At 42.1% G+C, this 25,903-nt stretch overlaps 1 protein-coding gene across 1 annotated transcript in view; it reads left to right on the top strand.

Annotated features, from left to right (window-relative positions):
* Positions 1–14,117: 14,117 nt before the first annotated feature.
* The window catches only part of SLC2A12 (solute carrier family 2 member 12), a 62,006-nt gene continuing 50,220 nt past the window's right edge, over positions 14,118–25,903 (top strand). Inside the window, exon 1 of the mRNA XM_037520426.2 lies at positions 14,118–14,427. Coding sequence (XP_037376323.1) covers positions 14,313–14,427 — 115 coding nt within the window. The 5' untranslated portion in view covers positions 14,118–14,312. The remainder of the gene's footprint in view (positions 14,428–25,903) is intronic.

Raw genomic sequence — 25,903 nt, 5'->3', positions numbered from 1 at the left:
TGTTTTTGATTAGGTAGCATTGGTTTTTAACATTGTACATGGTTTACCACATCACACCTACCATAAAAATGGGTGACTTTTTTAGAATGCCCCTATATCCTTTACTACCAGATCCAAGGATCTTTGAGCAGACCTACATAGTACACAAACAAGCAGTCACAGAGGCCACATAAACTGCACAAAATACATGGCAAGAACAACTTGAAGCATTGATTGGGTGGTGCTCTCTTTCCCCACCGGCACTAGCAGCATCTTACTGCAGTCTCCTCAGTTCCTTCAACCAGAAACCTGCTCTTCACTTCATCTATCAAAAGAGGGCAGCAGATTCAAGTTCAAGGCCTCCTGTGAGCAAAGTCACCTCATTCCCCTATATATTCTCATGCAGATTTCCCAACCAGTCCTAAAATTTAGTGTATGAGTGTGTTGACAGTAAGAATATAAAATTAAAGAAGTTGAAAGATAGCTACATAAAACTGCTGAGTGTCTACACTGAAACAGTTCTTACATATAAGATGTGTTTTGGTATCCCAAGTGCAGCATATATATGGAAAATTTCCCAAACATTTTGATCAGTGAAAGAGCTGCCTCAGTTTTTAATTCTTTAGAATTCTTGTTAACATCTGTAGGGACACTGAAGCTCTGTGAAGATGAAGCAGGAAGTGCTGGCCCAGCAAATTCATTTAAGATTAAAGCCAAAGTTGAGTCTTTCAGCTTTAAGGAAATCAACTGTATTTGCCAACAGGGAGTGACAGTCTACAACTTTGACCACTGACATTTCACAGAGTAGACACTCTAGAGATGGAACTAGAGTGGAACTAGAGATATAACTATATAAAAGTATATAGTTATATCCCAATTCTTTTTTACTAACCTTTTCCTCTCTCACCACGTCTTCATCTGAGAGTTAAAGATCTCACGAGGACCTCCTGTTGGGTGTACAGTTCTGTGAAGTGTTGAGTCAGAGCCGCTATTGCAAAGGCTGGAGATAGCTGGACCTTTCTGGTTTACCAGCAGTTTATACCAGTTGCCATTCTACTGTCATGCTGTTTTTGTCCTTATTTAGAGAGAGTGTGGTTTGCTTGGATAAACAAATAGAATATTAACTTGATTTTCTTCTAAGTTGCTATTGCTGATGTGTTAGTGAATAGCATATATCTCTATAATACTTGGACAGTTTTTAAGATGCTTTCAAATACTTTAACTCACCAAAAATTCTCTGAGAAGTTTGTGAATTTTTTTGACTGATTTATTTATGCATATAAGTGCTGGGGTGCAGGCCAGAGGTGTGGGGGAGTGGGGGGGATTAACCACAGACAGAGTAGGGAACAAAACAGGCAGACTCACTGAAATACACTGCTGAGGGGGGCAGTGGGCGAGACAGGAGAGGTCTGCTGGCCTCGTGGATCAGCTCCCTGGTGGGCTATGGAACTCATGCTGCAGTAACTGACGCTTAACCCCTTGCCTCACCATGGAAGCCCTTTTGTGAGAGAATCTTTAGACCCTGGTGTAGGGTAAATGGTTTGGTAAATGGTTTTCAGGCTTTTGTGCCCTCCCACCATTAGGATAGCCCTGCCTGATGGGGCCCTGCAGTTGTTACATAGTTGCAAACTGTCTTACTTACCTCTGAGGGCCATGGGAGGACTATTAAGAGATAGTCACCAAGAGAAGCAGAAAAGAAACAGGAGAGCCCATGAGCGAGAGAAGGGAAGCAAGAACCACTGAGAGTGAAGACTTGGGGAGGGTCTACAATTGGCGTAAATGGGCATGATAATTCGAAGCGAAAGGGTATGGAACCCTCTGAAGACCTCAGGAGGGATTGTGGAGCAGACTGTCTGTGCCTGTGACAACAGTGGATGTGCCATGGCAGCACAGGTAGTGACCAAAGTCCAGGAGCTATGGAAAGAGCTGAAGATGCTACAGGAGCACAGAAGGTGGACAAGGTCCGCGAGCTGTGGGATGAGACCTCACCTGGAGGAGGAGAAGGCCTGAGAGGACCAGCCCACGACAGCCCTGAGGCAGAAGAATTGGCGGGGAAGAGACGACCAGGATTTGGAGCTCCCCCAGTGCTGATGCAGGAAGAGACTGATGGACATGGACTTACAATCCCACCAGAAGGTGGAGAAACTTTGACAAGGTAATGTTATGTTTGGGGACCCTGCGGGAGGATGGTTTTGGCTGTACACCCAGGACATGGGAATCTGGCGGTGGCCAGTGGGCCTTGGTGGCCAGAAGCAGCCTGTGTATGCCCAGCAGCTAGGCAGACGGAAAAAAAAGTCAACTTAGAAAGGCAAAAGCTGGTGCTAGATTGGGAAGCTCTGAGTGGCTGTTAAGCAGCCTAAGCATGCTAAAGAAGGCCAGTGAGTCTCTTAAAATCACCTGTGGGTGATGCCCTGCTCACTATTGAGTAAGGATGAGGAGCTGAGGAACCGGTCCTTGGGGGATGGGTGGGGAACGTGGCTTGTGGTGGAGCCCACAGCTGAGGGGACACAAGAGAGGCTGCATGTAGAGCTGGTAGCCACGGATCCCCGACCCATGTGCATGTGCAATGGGATGGTCTGAGTGCCGGGGTCTGCGTGTTGCACTGGTGGCTATGAAAGCCCCGTGTTGGAGCGACCGCAGACAGAAACCCTGAGGACTGGGCAATTACCCCTGCAGTATAGAATCGCCAATCCAAGAGCGAGTGCATCCTGGGGGTGGATGTGGTGTGTGGCTTGTTGCCGAGACCACAGTCGGATGGTTCCCCTCCCTCCTATGAGCAGTGCCTTCCACAGCAGAAGTGGTGGATCATCTGCTGGTGCCAATAATTGTCATTTGCCACTGGGTTGGGGCCCTGCCTAGAATTACTTGTCTTCTGTTGTATTGTTTCATTATTCAGTTGTATTTTCTTTTGTGGGCCATGGCTGCAGTGTTTATGTTTAAGGGAAAATTGCATATATCTAGATTGTATTGCAGAAAATCCTGAGGGGGTTTTGTGGGGTAAATGGTTTGGTAAATGGTTTTCAGGCTTTTCTCCCTTTCAACATTAGGATGGCCCTGCCTGATGGGGCACCTGCAGTTGTTACATAGTTGTAAGGTGTCTTGTTTACCTCTGAGGGCCATGGGAGGACTATTGAGAGAGAGTCAGGAAGAGAAGCAGAAAAGAGGCAGGAGAGATAAAAGGGAAGAAAGAAGGCCAGAGAAGCCCAGAGTGAAGACTTGCTGGGGCCTTGGAGGCCTCCTGGCTCCCTGGCATCCCTGCATGCCGTGTACCTGTTTGCCACACTACATGTAAAGCTCAATAAAAGCTTGAGAAAGCCACCGAGGGCTCTAGGACTCCCTCTTTACCCGTCTGCTGGATCAGAAAACCTGCTCAATGGCTCATCCTGACCCTACATCTGGTCAACACTAGCTAAAAAGGAGTTGGTTATTAGACTTGGAGTGGTTTTCGGAACCAAAGGGAAATAAGAAGAACAAAGTCTTGGGGAAAAAACAGAAAAGTTCTAGAGAAATAGGTCGTAGGAACTAGCAGATGGTTCTTTTCTGAATTCTGACATTGAGAACAGTAACTATTTACCAAAGTATAGTCCTTTTGTCACCTCTCCAGACTCACATTCCTGGAATAGAACAGCTAATTGAAATGACAGAAAGTTGCAAGCTTTCCCCGTGGTTAGCAGGTAGTATATATTGGTTGCCTATACAATATCATGAAATTTTGCCAAAAGAAAATTCCAAGAATATTACCAAAAGAATGGCTTTGACTGCTTAGCAAAACATGTGTGGCTTTAGACAAAGCAAGAACATGGCTTCCCATCTAAAACATGCAGGAAACTAAACCTAGAGAGATTATTTAAATTGCCCAAAGTCATGTGGATAATAAACAAAAACTCCAGTGTTAGAATTTATATTACCTCACTTTTGAACCAGCCCTTTTTCTAGTGTTACCTTTACTTCTGTAGAGTCCCTTGGAGGAAACAACAGCTTTCTTTTATTGATCACACTGTTGGGATTCTGTTCTACAAACACTTCACTATCTTTTTAAATCTTGTTAAGAGCCTTATGAGGTGAATGCTGCTATTATCCCATTTTAAAGATCAGAAAATGAGGCATAAAGAGATTCCAGAGCCAGAAAAAAAGCCAAGATTAGTCTTAGAGCCTAGTTTCAAAATCATGCTGTAATGAAACAACAGGTCAATTTGAAGTTTAGTTGTTTATACCCTCTTCTCCGTCCTTTCTCTTGTATTTACTACAGCAAATATTTTGTGAATGATTCAAGGTTTCTGACACCATGTTAGACTCCAGAGGAGCGACAGCGAGCAAGGTGGTCACAACTTGCCATCATGCTATTTACGGTCTAGCAGGGAGAACTGGGTGGCAAATCATTACAGTGCTCTATGCTTAACCCTATTTCAGTGCTGGCCCTAAGTGCCATGGGAGCAGAGAGGAGGTACACTTAGCCCAGCCTGGGGAGCAGAGGTCAGAGAAGACTAAAGCATCTGGCAAAAGGAAATGGTTAGGGAGTGGGGTGGGACACCAGAGATCATACCACCTAACTCCTCATACATTGAAGAGCAAATATATGATACAGCCAGGCCAGGTAGAGAACCAAACTTCAAATCATTCTCCAGGGCTATAGCGTTCTACCTCTTTTCTTTACCACATGATTTTCTTTCTCTTGCTCTCCTTTTGCTTATTATTTTTTGTTTGGCTTATCTCCTTTGCTCCCTTGATCATATCTGGCTTGCACAATCTTTGTTTTCCCTGGCCCTGATCCCAGTCCTCACACTTTATGCTCTAGGCACCATTGTTGTGGGGGCTATGGAGTGGCATCTCAGCCTCCATAGTGTTCCTCTCATTAGGGAGGTTAGAAGTCTTCATTTCCCAGCCTCCTTATAATCAAACTCTACATATCAGTTAGCTACATCTGCATGAAGATAGATAGAAGAAAGCTGTTTTCTCTGTCTCTTTGGGGGAGTTTCTGTTAGCTAATAGGACCAGGCAGATGTGAGATTTTTCCCGAGGCATCATCCCAGCACCTATAGCTTCCTGGAGAACACAGTTATAATGCAGTTACTGTCTGTTTCTGGACTTAGGCAATGCATTCCTGAACTCATTGCTCCATTAGGAGGCTTTAGATGTAAGCGTTCAGCTGATGAGTCAGCTCTGTTTTATTCTGGGAGTCATTCCTGGAATCTGATAATTCAAGCCTTCTAATGATTTTATAAGCACCCAATCACCTGTGTTAAATTCCTTCCTGCTTAAAATTCCTGTACCAAATTCTGACTGGTGACTAGTCCCTCACTTAACTCTGAGAAATGGATCACAAAGACAGGATCCTGGGCTACCTTATTTAGCTCCCCAAGCATGAGAGATCTAGTTCTGGTTTAGTTAGTTGTACTGGGGGTGAGACTAGGATAAAAGGGATCAGGTCAAGGAGGCATTGGTGGGCTGACTACTCAGCCCTTTGGTGGGCTGAGACTAGGATAAAAAGGAATCAGGTCAAGGAGGTGTTGGTGGGCTGAGAGGGGACTAGATTTTATAGAGGGAGGTTCAAGAAAGGAAGCTGTAGAAGATACGTCTGAAGAAGTGAAGTGAAGCCAGCCCAAACAGAGTATCTTGGGTCATACCAAAGAATGTAGACCAAGACAAAACATTCGGAAGCTGATGAAAGGTTTAAAACAACTGAAAGTCACTTTAGTGTCTAGATTTTGAAAAAAGTTTCTTGGCTGCAGTATAAACCATAGGCTTCAGGGAACATGAATGCAGGCAGAGGCTGAGTAGAAGCTGTTGCAGCTGTCCTTGTTGGAGATGTTAAGATGGACTCAATTTACACAGTGGTAGTGGGACTGGAGAGAAGAGACTGGGTCTGAGTGATTTTTAGTAAGCATAGTCATCTGGAAAGAACTCTATTTCCTAAACATAGTCACAGTGTCAGATTCAAGTTTTGTGGGGTCTGAAGTTAATACAAATTAGGGGGTTTCTGTTTTTAAAAACTAATGCAAAATTTGGTTACTAATGGGAATAATTTATTTAGATAAATAACAAATGTTAAAATTCTTTGCTATTGTAAATAACACACAACCCAGGGATTGCCTGATACACCTCTATAGTACTGTTCCTCCCTCTCCCTAACACAATGTCTGTGAACCATTACTTTCTACAGAAAGAATAAAAAGAAGCTGTCCCACTCATGCGTGGCTCTGTTCCATGACTCACATATTCTCCCTGGTGCTGGAAGTAATAGGACAGTCACACTGACAGTCAGCCTCTAGGCCTGTCCTTTTCATCACTATCACTCAGTGCCCCCTGAGTGATAATGTGCAATGCAAGTTGGCATGATGGACAGCAGGAAGGAAGTTCTTCCTTTATCAGTTGAGCTAGCAAGAGCCAAACTACACGCTGAAGGGCCTGTGAACTCTCTAAATAATGGCTTTTCTCTTTCCAACTTAACTGACTTAAGCCAGATCCCAAATATTCCATGGTCATTTCTATGTCACCTGACACAAGGGAAAAGTGACAAAGAGGATGTCAGTGTCAAGGTGAAACACAGTGTTTTAGCTGGTTGTAGTTAAATATTTCACTTTTGTCAATTTTACATAAACATTTGATCATAGACATGATATGCCAGGCCACTCCAAGGGCCACAAAAGGACCAGTGTGAGTGAGGGGCTCTGAAGCTCAGCCTCATTAGCTTCATGATTAATGTCTACACACATAACAAGGGACTCATCTAGGTGATTGCAGAAGCCAGTTCCAACTTGGAGAGCCTAAAGAAAGTGAAGATAACTCCCAAATCCTGCTCTGAGCTGGCATTGCCACTCCTGGGCACAACCCTCATAGCAAATACGGCATAACTGAACCTCAGACACAGCAGCCAGAACCACTGCCACCAACCTCACTGGAAGGGGGCCGGCGAGTCTTGCTACTTCATGCCACGAGCTTCTGATGCAAACTCCAGTGTGTGATCTGCTTGGCAGAGCCTGGTCCTAACTAAGAAGGAAGCCAGAAAGGGGACCTGTCCAGCTTCTGTGTGGGAGACCTGTCCTTCCACACAGGAGGGGAGTCCCCTAACAGGAAGGATTCTCAGGTTCTGGGCAGCCTAGAAGGAAGATAAAGGTCCATACAAGCTGTGGGAAGTCTACTAGTGTTGACATTATAGTTTATTTCAAAACTGAGCTTGATATTTCACATTCAGTTATCTTTCTGCCCCTAATTTTTCTCAAGTTATTCAGATTATTGGTGTTTGGAAAATAATTAATTATCAGTGTAGTGCCCAACCCATTGACCTCTGCTGTCACAGAGGCCTGCGCAACAATTTCTTTTTTTAAGATTTATTTATATATGCATACAAGAACTGGGGTACAGGCCAGAGTTATGGGTGTGTGTGTGAGAGGACTCACCAGAGTCAGAGTGGAGAGCAGAACAGGTGGATCTACTGAAATACACTGCTGAGGAGAGCAGCAGGCGAGACACCAGAGGTCTGCTGCACCATGAGGTCACCTCAGGAATCAAACTCATGTTGCAGTGGCTGTAAATAGCTTCACAGTGCTGACGCTTAACCCCTTGTGCCACCAGGGAGGCCCCTGAGCAACGATTTCTAACATCAAGATAGCGAAGGAAGGCGAACAGAGAGGTCAGTTTGCATCATTGAACAAGTTTTTATGGATATCACCATCCAAAAGTATGGTAACAGTACTGAGGAAGATTCAAAATTAGAAGTAATCTATTTGAAAAACAATTGAATGGATAAAGGTGCTTATCGGTATAAAAGCAGACATAGGCAAGGCTAGTAGTGTAATTTAAAGCAAGATTATAATTTGAATAGACTCATCAATTGCCCAAACACAGCTTTGTGCAATTTGAAAAAGCTGCCCTTCTTCGTGGCGTTTTTATTATCATTTTCTGATAAATTTACTTGATAAATAAACTAACCTCTGCTTTCTATGAATGGGAATGGCACACCATAATTGAGATGTGTCTAAACTGCACAACAATATGTAGCAGCCTTAAATTTGAAAAACTTTCTTTACTTTTATACTAATTAGATAGTATAACAGTATTTAAAAAACTTTTTTTCCTAGAAACTACCTTTTTTATTGAAGTAACAGTGTCCAGAACTATGTATGTTGTTGTACAGGTCCACACCTCTTCAAATGCAGGTGTCACACCATGATTTGTCACCCCACAGGTTAGTTATTTTTAATCTTTCCACATTCCTCTCCAGCCCCTACAAGATGCATATACATCTAGGAAGGTATTGTAATGGTCATCAGCAAGCCACTCTGATTTTCCCACTTAAAACAATAGAAACACCATCTTTTTTCTTGAATTGCTATATGGTCATTCTTTTTCATGATTAATTTTACAGTTTTATATCAAGAGTACATACAATGAACTTAAGCATATTTCTTCCACAATTTGAGGGCTAAACTTAGCAAGATATTATAATTAGTAATAGTATACACATAAGGAAAGAGTTACTAAAAATTTTAGAAAAAAGTATTATTTAAATAGGATAAACAGATAAAATACTAAACATTCTTCAAAAAAAATCATACCAGGATGAGTATTTTTATTAGAATATGGTTAGTAAAGAGCTGAATTCATACCTGGGTATTTTTAGTCTAATGATAATACTTTCCTATTCGTGTTTATGTTATAAGGAACCACTTTAGGATAAACACTTGGAAGGGACAGTCCACGTAAACATACTGCAACAGGCTACACCACAGAGAAGCAGCGGGGTGTAGTGGAAGGCATGTGGGTTTTGGAATCAAATAGACTTGGACTGCTGTGCTTTGAAATGCTATGTTCCATGAAAAGACTTGTACAAGAATGCTTAGAACAACTTTCTTTATAAGAACCCAAACTGGAAACAGCCCTGATTCCCATCAGTAAAAAAGTGGATAAACTGTAATATAGTCACCCATGGGATACTATTCAGCAATAAATAGAATAAAGTAATATACACACACAACAGATGAGTCTCGAAATTATGTTCAGTGAGAGAAGCCTTATAAAAGTATATACTCTATAATTCCATTATATGTAGAGACAGAATAGACAAAAGAAGCCCAATGTAAAAAAAAAAAATTAAAAAGTCAGAAGATTGATGACTTTTAGAAGTTGAGGTGGGAATTTACTCAGAAGAGAGATAAAGGAATTTTCTGTGATGATGGTCTTGTTTTGTAACTCAGTAGAGGTTTGGATTGTACAGATGTATGTACTTTTCTGAATTCTGAATTTATAATACCCTTAGAAGTTTGCTCTCTCTCTCTTTTTTTTTTTTAAAGATTGATTTATTCATGCATACAAGAGCTGGGGTGTCAGCCAGAGGTGTGGGCGGTGAGAGGATTCGCCAGAGACAAAGTGGGGAGCAGAACGGGCAGATTGACTGAAATACGCTTCTGAGGGGAGCAGCGGACAGCAGCGTGCGAGGCCAGCGGGCGATGCAAGAGAGGTCTGCTGTGCCGTGTGGGTTACCTCCCAGGCCAGGGATAGACCTCGTGCTGCAGTAGCTACAGATTGCTTCATAGTGCTGATACTTAACCCCTTGTACCACCAAGGAGGCCCCAGGGAGTTTGCTCTTTATCATATGTAAAATTTGCCTCAATGGGCCTCCCCTGGTGGCTCAGCGGTTGAGCACGGGGCTGCAAAGCTGCCCTCAGCCTCTGCAGTGCCAGTTCCATCCCTGGCCACCGGGGAGGGTCCCACATGGCCTGCAAACCTCTCCTGCCGCGCCTGCTGCTCCCCCTCAGCAGTGTACTTCGGTCCTTCTGTAGCAGGGTGGTCCCCAGGAAAGGGGGAGGTTCCAGGTTTCCTGCCCCACCCAAGGGAGGGTGGAGCTGAGCAGGGAGAGAAGAAGCTGCAGAGGAGACTGAGGAAGGAAGCAGAATGGAGCCAGAAGGAGACCTGGGGGAGGCGCATGGAGCCTAGAGACACGTGAAGAAACTGCGCTTGCCTTTTGGTTGTGGACTGGGTGACACAGATGTGGGTGAGACCCGTGGGGAGGTGACAATGGCAGCTTTTATCTTGATTTTGATTTTGCTCTTTTCCTTCCGGGCTTGTCTGGTTGTTTCTGACCCTTTTCTGTGGGTCCCCACTGGAAGATGCTTTAGACTTGTGGCAGGCTTTGGGGCCTTGCTCTGGGCTGATCCCATTTGGATGGAGTTTTACCCACGAGGGGACGGGTAACTTTGGGTGCTTGATTTAGAAACTATATTCTTGGCCTTTTCTGTATTGTTTCCTAATTGTAGTAAAGTTCCTTCCCATTAAAGTCTCATATGTTTTGTGTTGATGAGGCAGATGGCAGAACCCATTTAGAGCAGGCAGGTTTTGGGGGAATCTGGGATGTACCTCTCCCTGCCCTGTAACACTTCTGCCTGTCCTGTTCCCTGCTCTGGCTCTGGTGAATTCTCTCACCCTCCCGCACTTCTGACTGTACCCAGTGCTTGTATAAATAAATAAATAAATCTAAAAAAAAAAATTTTTGCCTCAATATAGAAACAGCGCCTAACTACTGAATTCTACATACCAATACACATACTGAAGTAGTCCATCTTAATTTGAAATTCATGAAAATTAAAATGAATCAATAGTTGAAAACAGGGTTGGATGATTGAAAATTGTCATGATAAAGCATTGGAAAGGGATTTTTTTTAAATCTTGGACAAGTTTCATAAATTTCTCAGCTTTAATTTCTATAAAGTGGAGGTAATAGTAGTTACTTCACGAAGTTGTGAAGTTTATGAACACTTGTCATAGGACTTTTAGTCTATAAGATCAAATAACTGGTTACCAGAAGGGAAGGGGGAGAAAGAATGGGTTAATCAGATAAAAGGGGCCAATTGTATGGTAAATGATGGAATTGCTTTTATGGTGAACATAAAGTAGTATAGGCCTCCCTGGTGGCCCATGGGGTTAAGCATTGCACTATGAAGCAATCCGCAGCCTCTGCAGCCTGAGTTCGATCCCCAGCTGGCCAGGGAGCAACCCACATGGTGCAGCAGACCTCTCCTGCCTCGCCCTCTGCTCCCCTCAGCAGTGTACTTTGGTCAGTCTGCCTGTTCTGTTCCCCGCTCTGTCTCTGGTGAATCCTCTCACCCCCCATCTCTGGCCTGTACCCCAGCTTTTGTATGCATAAATAAATAAATCTTTAAAACAAAAAAACAAAGTAGTATATATAAATGGTGATTTATAATGTTGTATACCTGAAACTTATATAATGTTATACACCAAAGTGACTTAAAATTTCTAATTAAAAAAATGAAAGTAAACTTCATGTACAAACTGTTAAAATTATAAGGAATAAAATGACAAAAGAAACTATAACTACTTAAAAAAGAAAAGAAAAATTGTAATGAAAATAAGTCTGGTCTACAGTACATGTTCATGTGATGTTGTTGCTTCTCTTTCATGCCTCTTACCTACCTGGTCCATTTCTAAGCCATGATTCTTTTTTTTTTTTTTTTTTTTTTAATTTGGTGGTCTTGCCTATGAGCAGGGGGTCTAAATATTCGGGAGCAAAATGATTGTGGTATGGGGAGTAATGTCTGTCTGCTGATTATATATTCCTTGAGTGGAAGAACATCTTTTACAATGGTAGTGACCCAAACTCCCCGAAGGATGGATAATCTGGTGATACTTGTTCTAACAGAAAGGAAAGGAGATGAACAGTGTTACAGGCAATTGTCAAATGGACTTTGATGTCACTAAAAACCCCATTTGTGAGCATTTATTTATTTAACAAATATTTATTGAGGAACTTACTGCATGCCTGGCATTGCACTAGGAACTTGGGGTACTGAGATGAAGATAGACAGTTTACGTTCTGGTAATGCCAAAATTGGTTGAATTACAGGAATCCTTTCCTTTAGCTAGCAAATCGTTACTGAGTGTTAATTCTATGCAAGGCACTTAGAATATCATAATGAACCAAAAGGATGTGGTCCAAACTCTCATGGAACTTCCCATCTAGCAGAAAATGCAGATTTTATCAAATCAGTGCATGTAACTATAATAAATACATTGCACATGTGCAAAATATTGTGAAAGTACATGGTTCTTAAAGAAATTTAGGTGAGAGACTTTTTCTAGCCTGGGTGAAAAGAATTTCCCCCCACCTCCACTCCCCCCAAACTTTTCCCTGAGTTAAGAGAGTAAAGTGAGCCCAGAACAGAGATTGGCGTAGCCAACCACTCAAGGCCAACACCAGAGTGAGGAGCAGGTTGGTGTACCAGGAGACAAAGAGGTCACTTGCATTGCTTGTTCAGTCCTTTTGATTTCTTACTGGATTATGCTTGAAGAGTGTCTCTACAGTTCAGTTAGAGAGACCAAACTGAGAATAGTAAGGAACTTTGGAATTCGTTGGTTTCAGTCTAATCAAAGAATAGAGCAAGAACCCCAACATTTCCATGGTGCTAAGAAAGTACAGGAGACACAGGGCACCAGGTCACTAAACACAATAATTACACAACTCACCCAGGGCAAGAACAGGTGTCAACTGAGGTCATCATCTCTGAGTAGAGAGTAGAGGTGAAGTGAATATGGAGAGCTGATGGGAAATGTGTGTCTCGCAGATGAAGATTACTGCTTGTACAATCACAACACAATCTAGAAACAAATAAAACTAGACTCATGGCACTACAAATTCTTCAACAGGGACACGCTGATCAGTGAAGTACTTCTCGCCTCTTCTGAACTGCTCACCTCTTCAGCAGGAGGGGATTGGGCTATGCTTGGAGAACTTCCATTTTCCAGCAAAATCAGCAGACCCACAACAGGTGTTTAATAAACACTGGTTGACTTATCTCAGATTCATTTTCATTTTCTACAGGGTTCCCTGAAGGATAAGAAAAAAACATAGAAATATCTAATGATGAGCAAAAGAAATACCCAAATGACAAGTTCATTTAGAGTTTTGTTACAATCCAGCCAAAATGTTGAAAGTGAGTCCTGGGTGATTCAACTTCTGTCTACACAAACACAAATTCCCTTCTCTGTCCAGAGGAATGGCCAGGAGGAAAAGCCCTATTCCATGGCATCTTTCTAAGGTCAACAAGGGCCAAAAGTGAAGGAAGCCAAAAATTTCAAGGACAATGCTGGGAAGCTAGCCTGTGAAAGATTTATGGCATTAGGCTGCCTGGCTGCCTAGTCTCAGCTCCATCACTGACCAGCTGTGAGACTTTGCTGAGCTACTTGGCTCCACTTCCTCATCTGTAATAGGGGTATCTGCTTCACCAGTGTTTTTCGAAAGAATCATTTGATTTAATGCCCTTCATATAGTTTTGGCATGTAATAAGTGCTCCATAAATTTTACTTTCCAAGTGGTTTTCTAAAATGATCCCAATTCCCTCTATAAATTGTTTTAATAAATATGATTAGCTAAATATGTATCTGAAGGTAAAATATGACAACTAAGACCTTTTACGTCAATAGATTCACAAATCAGAGAAGAAATCCTTATGCCCTGATATTGGTTCAGATATGCCTATCATAGCCACAAAATGCCCACGTGGTCTGGCCTCTCCGATTTGGAAATAACCTTCCTCCTAGGATTAGGCAGCATGCAACATGATGAATACCAGTATGTTGTCTTACTGACAACTGTGATTACATACCCCAGATCACTATGCTCTAATTGTAAAATACCAAAAGTCCAAGGAACCTATGCCTTCTGAGTTTGTGTATGTTTGGGCACAGGCCTTGAATTGTCCCAAGACCTTGAAGAAAGACAGGAGAAAATAATCAGGTAGAAACCATAAAGATGCTTTGTTTAAGCTGGTAAGAGTCACGACTTTTAGATTAAAAATGTTTCTGAAAAATTAACACACTTTTCCTGCTGGTATGTCTTTGCTTAAATTGTACTCCCTTCTGTAAAATTAACAGATACAATCTGGAGAATTTGGCGCCCTCACTCTCCCCGTGTGCGTTGGAATCTGCATGTTTCTTTTCTCTGCCTCTTTTCAAAGGTGCAGAAATACCAGAGCTGCCCCCAGCTAATGGCCAAACACGGTGTCAGCGCTCCTGTTCCCAAGCCTTTTAACCCTTGCTTCCAACTAGGCATCTGAAGGCAAAAACAATCTCGGAGAAAGAGCCCTCCCACTGCCTGTGATAGGCTGCTTGGAATAGCAACAGCCTGTGTCACCGAAAAGGGCAAAGCCTTCGGAAATAGAAACAAAGTTGGTCACAAATCACATTGGCTTTGCCCGAAGTTTTTTTTTTCTTCTTCTCCACCCTTCTTTAGCATGCGACCATGGGGAAAGTGACCACTCCTGTCAGTGGGGAAAGACTGGGTGGTTTGGTGCCGAGGGAGCAGCTGTAACTTCTACGTGACCATGGTACCTGTTGAAAACACAGAGGGCCCCAGCCTGCTGAATCCGAAGGGGAGAGCCCGGGAGACTAATGGCAGCCACAGAGCCAGCAGCCGCCAGCATCTTCCCTGGGCGAGAGGTAAAGTGAGACAGCTGGCCGACCGGCTAGAAGCAGGCTGCAATGGAGTCGTGTGTGTGTGTGTGTGGGGGGGGGGGTGTACACGTGCGCGCGTGTGTTTGTACTGCAGTGTGCTAGGTGCATGAAGAGAAGGGGACAGGGTCAGTTGGGAGGAGTGCCGAGGAGCTCTGATGTGAAGATTGAAGGTCTGCTGTTGGCAAGGTGAGTCTCATCCAGTGTGCTGACATAATAGAATGTGAAAATCTTCAGTTGGAGAAGAGTGACCACCAAGATAGAGAGATAACCTCACATGCCAATGCACACACACACATACACACACACAATTACATTTCTTGTTGTAAATGGACAATCTGTAACAAGTAGACTTTAGAATACCGTTTTAATCAGTATTTTAAGTAGACTTCATGAAATTATTAGTCATGTCATCAATGAACATAACTTTCTTTTTAAGTTCCCGGCATATTAGTAATTCATTTGAAGTACTATTCAGAGCCTAAAACTTAGCCTGCTTCATTTGCTCCTGCTTTCTTTACAACTGGTCTATTTTGATGAACTGAGGTCTATTTAATACTATTTCCTTCCAGAAGTGATATTTGGGAATTTTCATTCATTTCAATTATCTTTGCTAAGCCACACACGTTTCTTTACTTCCACATTCACAATTCCCGAAAACACCTTCCACACTTTGGTTACCTCTTCCTATATTCATTTAGTTTGTTTTCTAATAAATAGAAAGGAATTGTAGTATGGAATAAAATCAAAATCAAGCACCATTAGTTCTTTCCTTTTTACTGCTTTCCTCAACTCTGCTCCCCTAATCACATAATACATTCCTGGACATATACTGGAATTGCATGAATAATCCAAAACATTAAAGGCATTTACCTATATGCCTATGTTGGCATTGTGGGTTTGTCTGATCTTGGAATTAAACCCATGGCCTCTTTGGGAGGTTTGGAGTAGCACCCCCTTGGGAATTGAAAAACTGCTGTTCTTTCCCTTCTGCGCCCTGCTCAGAGTTCTCCTGCTTTCCTGACTTCTAATCAAGAAAGAAAATCTGGGTCATCTTTCAGTATGGCTCAGCTCTCCCTTAAGCAAAGCTGTGCTTGCTGGCTTGCATTTGAGAATAAAGGGAAAGGATCGCAAAGTTCTTCTCCCTGATTCTTGAAAGATCAAGCTGTTGTGGTGATGTCAATGAAAGGGTCTCCTAATTAGAGCCAGTGACATTGTCACAAAGAAGGTGAAAAATAAGCTTGTCTTCAAGGTGTCTCCACACTAACCATTGAAAATTAACTTTTTAATTTTGATATGGTTTTGAAAACACAAAGCACTTGAAGCCAAAGTAGGATAAATTGCACAAGTTCACATGTGTGTATGTTAGTAAAGTTTGAAATCATGCATGACATTCAATTTATTTTTTTTAAAGATTTATTTATTCATGCATACAAGAACCGATGTGCAGGCTAGAGATGCGGGGGTGGGGTGGGGTGAGAGGATTCCCCAGAGACAGACTGGGGAGCAGAACAGACAGATGTATTGAAATACACTGCTGAGGGGAGCAGCGGGCAGGTCAGGAGAGGTCTGCTGCACAATGTGGTCACCTCCCTGGTGGGGGATCGAACTTATGTTGCAGTGGCTGCAGACAGCTTCATAGTGCTGCGTCCTTAACCCATTGTGCCACCAGGGAGGTCCCCATGACATTCAATTTAATGTGCCACTATTTGTTTATGTTGATGTAGATAAAGAAAAATGAATAAACCAGACATTATTTTTTAAATTTAACTTTAAATGAACCTTTGTTGTGAAGAGAAACCTAAATATTCCTTAAAATCTTGAATCAGTATTACTTTGATTTGTGCTATACTATACTATATTTGTGTTTATACTTAGATGAATACAAATCTTCCATTATTACTTTTGTAAATTTTCCTAAACTGTCTTAAATATCTTTGGTATCCAAAGGGAATTATACTTACATATGTATATAATGAATGCATAGTTCAGATTCATTGTATGGTTTTTACAAATTAATTAACCTCTCCTATTGGAATTTAATTTATTCTGATTTCTAAAATGTTGAAATTTAAGGGACTTTTTGTAAAATATTCCTCTTGGCTTCTTTATGTTGTAGACTCCATAGTTTCATCCAGGAAATTCCGTCATTAAAACATATAGGATAATTATCATACTATTCCTGTATTGGAGGTAGCACTTTTTTTATTAATTCCTATAAGGAAAGTCAAAGTACAAAGAGGAAAGAGTTATATAACCCAGGATAAGATAATGAAGTCCTTTAAGATACTGAAAGACAAGCCAGAACAAAACAAAACCCATGAGTTCTGTACTTGCACGCCCAAATACTATTGTGCACAGCAAAAAGTATTGGCAGGTCTTCCTCTCTTTAAACTGGAAAGAATTCTTTGTTCCAATGACTAGAAACTAGTAAACTAAAATTCATTTTCAAGAAATTGTGACTCAAAAGTATTTTTAGTAAATGTTTCAGTGTTAACAGACTCAGACAGTTATCACTGACCTTACAGATCAGGGTTAAGCTTAGTTGCAAAGCCTGGTGTCCAGAATCAACACCAGCTATAAATCAAGAGAGAAATGTGAAATGCTGGAGCACCTTACACAGGGGAGGTGAGGTGAGAGATGTGTGGTTGGCTCAAGTTCATGCTGTAGCCACTGGGAAACTGACCCTGGCTGTCTCTGGCCTAAGGCCGCCATGCCAGCTTCTCTATCCTCAGGAGCTGAGTCCCCCCCAGGCTCTTCTTATTTCTTGATTCAAAGCTGGACGAGCGTTTCCTTCAGCAATCCCTCCATGTGAGCCCTGGCAGCACTGCTTTTCCATTTGGATCAGCCCAAAAGGTCAGAAACCAAGAATAATATTTACTGTATGAGTGCAGGTTCTCAGCGCTGCAAACCCTGGAGCCCAGATCACCAGAACTGTACTCACCCAGATGAAAGGGCTGCACTTCATCCTGCTATGACCCTTCTAAGTCCAAGAGGCCACAGTCCGAGATTTCAGAAATGCACATTTCTGCTATTCAGATGAGTCGCCTGTGATAGTTGTTTGGAACCGACTCCTTTTTAGAAATGGATGCTGAGTTGGTGGTCTTTAGTAAGACAGGTCAGTAACCATAGGAAGTGGAGAACAGATCTGGGCCATTGTCATCATTTTTTTTTTTTTTTAATAGAGGCATGTTTTATTTATTTGTTTGTTTGTTTGTTTTGTTTATACATGCACTGGGTACAGTCAGAAGCGCGGGAGGGTGAGAGAATTCAACACTGCCAGAGCAGGGAGCAGAGCAGGCAGAAGGACCAAAGCACACTGCTGAGGGGAGCAGCGGGCGGCAGGAGAGGTCTGCGCGCCATGTGGGACCCTCCTCCGGTGGCCGGGGAGCAGCCGGGTCAACCGCTGCGCCACCGGGGAGGCCCCTGGGCCATTGTCATCTTTCCAGACTTTATATATATTAAAAAGTGAAGTGACAAAAATCAATGGTAAAATTATTATTTTAAAAACATATGTACTTAACTAATTAATAGCTGACAACAACAGATTGTTGTATGTAGCTTGATATTCCCAAGGAAGTGAAGAATTTATAGAGGTGAACTTGTGAGGGACTATACTTTCAACTGGAAATAAAGCCAGCTTTAAAGACAACCCTCTCCCCTCTTACCTCAGTCAGCTTATCTCCATGACTGCACAGTTAACCCCACTTGGAAATCACATCAAAATCTCATTTTTTTAGGCTTTTTCTGGCCTTAACATATGTCAGGAGAAATGGCTTGCCCAAGTTTTAGAGAGAAGGCTTTGGACAGGAATGGTGTGAGGTATTTCACCATAAATTCTGGCTGGTGTCTGGCTTACACTGTAGGACTTTGTTGCCCTTTAAGATCATATCACCTAGCCAGACACCTCGACACAGACTGTCCTGGCTACTAAAGCAGCAGCAGCAGCAGCAGACATGCACTGGAGGGAGACTGGCAGACATGCATATGGATGAAGTCAGGCCTGGGAGCCACCAAGCAGTGCTGACAACCTGGAGGGACTGAAATTAGCCAGCCGACACCAGGGTGCCCAAACTGGTTTTACTGCCAATGTCTGTTGTGATAAATGGGTGCCCCTGTCCCAGTAGTTTATCATCTTAAACATCACCTTTCTCTCTGGTGGGGTTGACAGGAGTTGCTGAGGCAGCTGAGTTTCCAGGAGCAGGCCTGGGGCTGGCTCACAGAACACTGAGTCAAACCATCCCGATATGTCGCCATAGGTCCTTAGAGGGGTGCTTTCTAGTGGTGAAGAGCTTACTCTAAATATCAGAAACAGAACTCAAAAATTATGACTCCAACTTACAATCCCCTGAGGAAACTCAAAAGTATGTGTATTTACCTCAGATGAATCGACCAGTTTTAAAATGCAATTTTAATTGCTTCTGATAGGGGATTTTATTTTTCATTCAAAAATAGTCCTTGAATCTGGTTTTGTAGGTTGACTTTTCTCAATTGGAGGAACTCAAGTACTTTTTAGCCTCAGCATTCTGAGCTCCAAACAGTCTGGCGTCAGCATGCAATTAGCCTGGGCTTCTAAGAGTTGGAGCGCTATTTGCTCAGATTGTATGAGCAAGAACTGGTTTTATAAGATTTGTAGGTTGAGCAGAGTTGGGCTTCTTAGTTTAATTTTTTTTCCTTATGAAAAGTCTTCCCCAAAAGGATAATTTATTGATATAATAAGGATGAAAGCCAGGGACATGTCACCAAACTACGGTGGTGAGAAAGGGAGGAAGTTGAATGGGTTTTTTCTCAAGGAGCAAATACCAAATATCAAAGTAAGGAAGACTTCTTCTCCTATCATTGCTCAAAAAGCACCCAATTGCAGTTAAAAGCACAGAACCTGGAATCCCCCCAAATACTTACCCACTGAAACATTGAGTCAAATGTATTATCTTTATCATAAATCATAAAAACATTTTTTTCTGTTTTGTTGTTGGCTCTTTGATATTATTTTCCTTCCTAGATCCCAACACACTGATGTACGCATTTACTAAATGGCTATGCCTCCATGAAATACTAACTTTTTATACCATTAGGTAGAAGTAATAATAACACTAAAATAATTTATTATATTTTTCTAATTTTAGCAGCTTTCATTCTTTTTGAGCAATGACTCATTCTCTTCTGTTCTGGCAAAATATCAGGCCGAGAAATGCAGTCATTTGTTTAACTTATAGGAGTAATTTTTTCCTCACTAAAGTCAAGAGAAATTTAAGTATAAACTCTTAGATTGTGCTTGGAAGCAATTGTTCTCAGAAACACTCATGACTCAGGTCTGCCTGGCATGGTTATGTGCTGGAGCTGTTCGCTACATCCATATTACTTTATCTAAAATGTCTTGGATGCACCTGTTTGCCACTTTATGGACACTGATGTTGGATTTGCCTCTAGTTGAGCTAAGTGCAGTGCTAATTTAGAAATCTGCCTAAAAACAGCTTCTCAGTCTCAAATGCACAGGGCTTTTTTGAGAATGGGTGGGGGGGGGGAGGAAAGTAATTAGAATCAGTTTGTACTGTGAGACAACCCCAAGCCAATGAAATGTCTTATTTCTGTTGGGAAACTAAACTGTAGAAACCCCAAGGCAAAGTCCATGAAGAATTTTTTCATGAGGTTAGCCAAATGTTGTAGGTACTGCCCCAAACAAAGGAATTCAAGAATTTATGAAAGCCACAATTATTATGCAGGAAAGAAGGTATCATTTTATTTCCTTTGCTATCAGGAAGAGAGAATGTTCAAACTTTTGCATCAGTGTTACGGAGATTTTACCTCATCAATTCAAACTAACAAATTTTTGTCGAATGATTATTGTGAGCCAAATGCTCCTATTACTATAGTTGACCTCCAACAAATAAGCAGCCAGTTATTTCACCAGCAAAATGGGTTATTCAGTAACAACAAAAAGCAATTTGGAACCTGCTGTCTCCTGGCATAAAACTTGCATACTTCCCCAGGACGAAGAAAGAAACTTTCTTCTATAGATTTTGGAGGAACTGCTTTAAATGCAGAGTCTTTTGGAAGAAACTGAAGTTTCGAAGTATATGGCGTTATTCAGTTGTTGGGTTATCGCATTCTGTGGTTGATTAAGCTGTTCCTGAGTACGGGGTCTCCTCCATCCTCCCTCTGAGGCAGCCAAGCAACATCACTTCCTGAGGGAGAAACAAAAATGTCTCTTCGTGTTGGATTCTGTAGTGGGCACTGATTCCAGTCACATGAACTTTATTGTAGCCTCACAACCACCTTTATTTTTTTTTTTTAAGATTTATTTATTTATGCATACAGAACTGCGGTGTAGGCCAAAGGTGAGGAGGGTGAGAGGATTCACCAGAGACAGAGCAGGGAACAGAACAGGCGGATTGACTGAAATAAACTGCTGAGGGAGCAGCAGGTGAGACAGGAGAGATCTGCTGCACAATGTGGGTCAGCTCCCTAGCTGGGCATGGAACTCTTGCTACAGTGGGTGTGGATAGCTTCATAGTGCTGCAACTTAACCCCTTGCACCGCCAGGAAGGTCCCACAACCACCTTTAAATGAGATTCCTGTATACTAATTTTCACACTATTATCCCTTCTTTTTACACTAACCCTATCAGGTGATAACATCTCCAGTTCAAAGAAAGGAAATTTGAGGCTAACAGAGCAATGCTAACACTTACCAAGTGGTTACTATCACGCACAGGGCACTCTTCCCTCATTTCTTTTCACAACAATTTATGAAGTAGGTCATGTTTCTATCTTTATCTTAGGAATAAGGACAGGGAGAAAGAGAAAGTTTAGGGGACACATCAAGGTCTAGCTGGTCACAAATCAGGTGCTCTGATTCCACACTGTACCTTCACTGGTAAGCCCAGGTAAATCCTGGAGAGAAGCAAAGTGATTCGTTCTTGGGAGCACAGATAATACATGACAGACATTTGAATCTCATGATCCTACAACCAATGCAGGGTTTTACCCACTTGACCAATAATACCATCCACACTGGTGTCTCTACATCGGACTGTCCTGTGATCTAACCACTGCTTTCTATTTCAGTAATTCCTCAGTTTTCCTTATGATTTGTCTTTTTCTATAAGACTGTAAGTTCTTGGCTAAAGTATTTATTCTTATAACTACCAGAGTTCTCAACTGACTGCAAGCACTTAGAAAGTATTATGCAATTCCTAAGATGTAAGAACTATGCCTTTTTCTCTGTGTTTTCATCAGGGATCACATGCATGTGGCACATGTGCCACCATTTGTGGCATTAAATCCACATATAATTTAGGAAACGTCTCAGTATGGTGCTCATAATAACCACCTTGAGTGATTGCACTGTCCATTCTGATGAACCTGTCAGCCATCTGTGCCCAAGACAGGCCTGGCACAAGGTAACACCCTTGATTGTTAAGTAAATGAATGAAGAAGTGTTTGTCCTGAACTAAAGAACATTTTAATTCAGAAATACATAATAAGCACCTACCATATGAGAGGCACAGTGCTGGATACTTTAGGGTGAGAAGAGATATCTAAGACATTATTCCTGTCTATGGATTCTACCAACTCATCACAAAGATAAGGTCTAAATAAGTACAAGTCAATCATTTAGTAAATTTTGTTTCTACTAAAAAAATGACAAGATGGTAGACCTTGAACAAGAGATATCTATGCAATGCTTATTGCCAGCTGTTGAAGAGTAGCAAGAAATCAGAAAACCTCACGTAGAGTAGGTGGCCAGGTATACAATACTCTGGGAGTATGCAGAGGACAGTTTAACCAGTTTTTGAAGGATTGGGAAGACAGTATGGCTAAGCAGAGTCAAAAGAGTATAATTGAGCCCGAGTTTTCATCAACAGATGGTTGGATCAAGATGGTGCAGAAACACTGCAAAATGGAGGGTGTTTGAGAGACTTATGTGTAGTAAAGCAAGTCAGAACAGTAAAAAATACTAGACATTTATCTAACAAATGATTTGATAAAAATCCTTACAAAAACTGGTGGACATTAATAAATACTTTGAGCGCCCTGAGGTTATGAGGGAGCTGTTAGAGAAAGGGAAAGGGAATGATAAAGGATGGTGATGGGAAAGAGGAGTGAACCCAGTAGGGTTACAGAGAGTATTCCAAACAGAGAAAAGAGCTTGTATACAAGATTAGAGGAGAGAAGGGCACATTCAGGGAAATGCAAATATTTTTGTATGATAAGAGCACAGAGTTTGAAGGGAAGGTAGGGGAAGAAGCCATTGTGTGCTGAGTACCATGGGAGAGGAATTCTTTTTTTTTTTTTTTTTTAAGATTTATTTATTTGTGCATACAGGAGCTGGGGGACAGGCCAGAGGTGTGGGAGGATGAGAGGATTCACCAGAGACGGAGTGGGGAACAGAACAGGCAGCATGACTGAAATACACTGCTGAGGGGAGCAGCGGGCGAGTCAGGAGAGGTCTGCTGTGCCATGTGGGTTGTTCCCTGGCCAGCCGGGGATCGAACTCAAACTCATGCTGCAGTGGGTACAGATAGATTCACAGATTGGGTCTTAACCCCTTGCACCACCAGGGAGGCCCCAAGAGAGGAATTCTTAGGAAAAGACCCTACCAGTTTAGAGAAATAAAAAAAGTTTCTGAAACTAAATGGTTAATGGTGACAGAATTAGGGCATCCTGGAAAACCTCACCTGCATGTCTCCAATCCTCCAGCTTTATGGAGGTCTCCATTCTCTTAATATTTAAATAAAAACAGGTTAAATCCACAAGCTTCCTTCTTCCACACATTTCTACCCTCCACTGAACACACACTGTGTACCTTAGGAGGCTTGCGGTTCTTGTGATTGCTTTTTGTATCAGCTTTGTGTTTCCACTGGATTCTTGCCCTTCACTTCTTGCAGCTGGTCTTTCCTTTTCACCCTGCTCCAAATCATGCATAGATTATAGCCCTTCTCCCTGATATACTCAAATCCCACTCACACAAACTCGGTAGATTTTTTTACTGAGCATTTGAGGAAGGCTGTAGTGCAATTAAATATTAGGTAGATCCAGTCTTAAAATTCTGTTGTCAAATCTACCTTAGAGAATTTCTCATAAACCAACTTTCAAAAATCCATAGGCCTTTTATCTCCTTGTGTTCTCGCCTCATTCCCAACAATTTGACAGCCTGTCTTGACCTTTTCTTTTACTTGTCCTATTTTTTCAACTTGCTTAGCCATCCTTTTTTTTGTATCTCTCACTTTATCTTTTTTTTTTCTTTCTTTTTATAGAGGCATGTTTTATTTATTTATTTATTTGTTTGTTTGTTTCTTTGTTTATGCAAGCACTGGGTACAGTCAGAAGTGCGGGAGGGTGAGAGAATTCACCAGAGCCAGAGCGGGGAGCAGAGCAGGCAGAAGGACCGAAGTACACTGCTGAGGGGAGCAGCGGGCGGCAGGTCTGTGCGCCATGTGGGACCCTCCTCTGGTGGCCAGGGAGCAGCCGGTGATCGAACCGGCCCCGCAGAGGCTGCAGGCAGCTTCGCAACCCAGCGCTCAACTGCTGCGCCACCAGGGAGGCCCTCTCTCACTTTATCTTTTACTCTCTCCCTCTCCCACCCTCTTTTGCTTATCTACCTATATTGCATGTCTACCTGATCTGGAGTTTCTCCCTTAACACCCAGGTGGGCACTGAGGTACTTATCCACACACTTTACAATATTATTTATTTCCTTCCCATGGAACTTCCCCAATTAAAGAATTTTAAAAGCCCTAAGCATTGTTCTCAGTGACTTTTGAATACACAGACTCCCTTTTATATAAAAAAACTTCAAATTCTCACATTTATTGGTTAGTCAAATAGATTGACAGGGCCTCCCTGGTGGCAGAAGAGGTTAAGTCTCAGCACTATGAAGCAATCCGCAGCCACTGTAGCACGAGTTCGATCCCCAGCCAGGGAGCTACCCACATGGTGTAGCAGACCTCTCCTGTCTCTCCTGCTGCTCCCCTCAGCAATGTATTTCAGTCAATCTGCCTGTTCTGTTCCACACTCTGTCTCTGGTGAATCCGTTCACCACCTCCAGCACGTCTGGCCTATTTCTTGTATGCATAAATAAATAAATCTTTTTTTTTTTTAAAGAAAAATGAATGACAGCTATCCTGCATCCACTACCACTTTGAATTTTCTACATTAGCTTAAAATATTAAAACACAAATGTATCTTTTACTTATTATTTTTTCCAACATTCAATAACTGTTGATGGAATGAAGATCTTTTTCTTAAGGCTCATTTTCCTAATCTCCCATAGCTCACCATCGTTCACACAAATTGAGAATCTTCAAGACATCAGAGGTCTCTAGTTAAAATGGCTGCAGGTTTGTTCTTCAGATTCACTCCTCTAAATCATCATTTGAAAATTCCAGGGAAAACATGGAAAGAGGGCAAAATTGCAATAACATTAAAGCCAGTAGTATTCATTAATGAGTTAAGAATCCTAAAGAAAATGCAAACATGGGGCCTCCCTGGTGGCGCAAGGAGTTAAGTACCGCACTATGAAGCACACCGCAGCCTCTGCAGCACAAGTTCGATCGCAGGCTCGTCAGGCAGCTACCCACATTGGCACAGCAGACCTCTCCTGCTCGCCCACTGCTCCCTCAGCAGTGTACTTTGGTCAATCTGCCTGTTCTGTTCCCCACTCTGTCTCTGGTGAATCCCCTCACCCCCTTGCATCTCTGGCCTATACCCCAGCTCTTGTATGCATAAATAAATCTTTAAAAAAAAAAAAAAAGAAAATGTAAACATGGCCCTGATGTATAAGGTAGGGCAATAAAAAGTTAGCTTTCCATGTATTTTCACTATGCATCCCTAATTGAAAGAAATTTCATCAGTTGTAGAAAGGAAACACATCTGCACATACCCTGAAACTGCGTTTTTGGAGGGTGAGATTCTTCAATGGTACAATTTTCCCATCCCATCATCTTGTTATAGGACAGGGAGAGGGGCAGCCCAAACCCCGCAAACCTGCCTATTTTAAATGGGTTCTGCCATCCGCCGCATCAACACAAAACATATGAGACTTTAATGGGAAGGAACTTTAATAAAACTCGGAAACAATACAGGTAAGGCAAAGAATCTAGTTTCTAAATGAAGCACCCAAATTTACCCATCCCCTCGTGGGTAAAAGTCCATCCAAATGGGATAGGGAAGCCAAATTTCCCCATGGGGCCGACTAACCACGGATGGCTGTCCTAAATCTTCGTGGTCGCCAAATCTGTTATAGGACAGGGAAAGGGGCAGCCCAAACCCCACAAACCTGCCTATTCTAAATGGGTTCTGCCATCCGCCGCATCAACACAAAACACAGAAGACTTTAATGGGAAGGAACTTTAATAAAACTAGGAAACAATACAGGTAAGGCAAAGAGTCTAGTTTCTAAATGAAGCACCCAAAGTTACCCATCCACTCGTGGGTAAAAGTCCATCCAAATGGGATTGGCC

This window comes from Talpa occidentalis, unplaced genomic scaffold, assembly GCF_014898055.3.
Source record: "Talpa occidentalis isolate TD23 unplaced genomic scaffold, MPIMG_talOcc4v2.1 talOcc4.2, whole genome shotgun sequence".
Taxonomy (NCBI): domain Eukaryota; kingdom Metazoa; phylum Chordata; class Mammalia; order Eulipotyphla; family Talpidae; genus Talpa; species Talpa occidentalis.
Note: the sequence above shows the minus strand (reverse complement) of the source record. Positions and strands in the feature narration are given on the sequence as shown.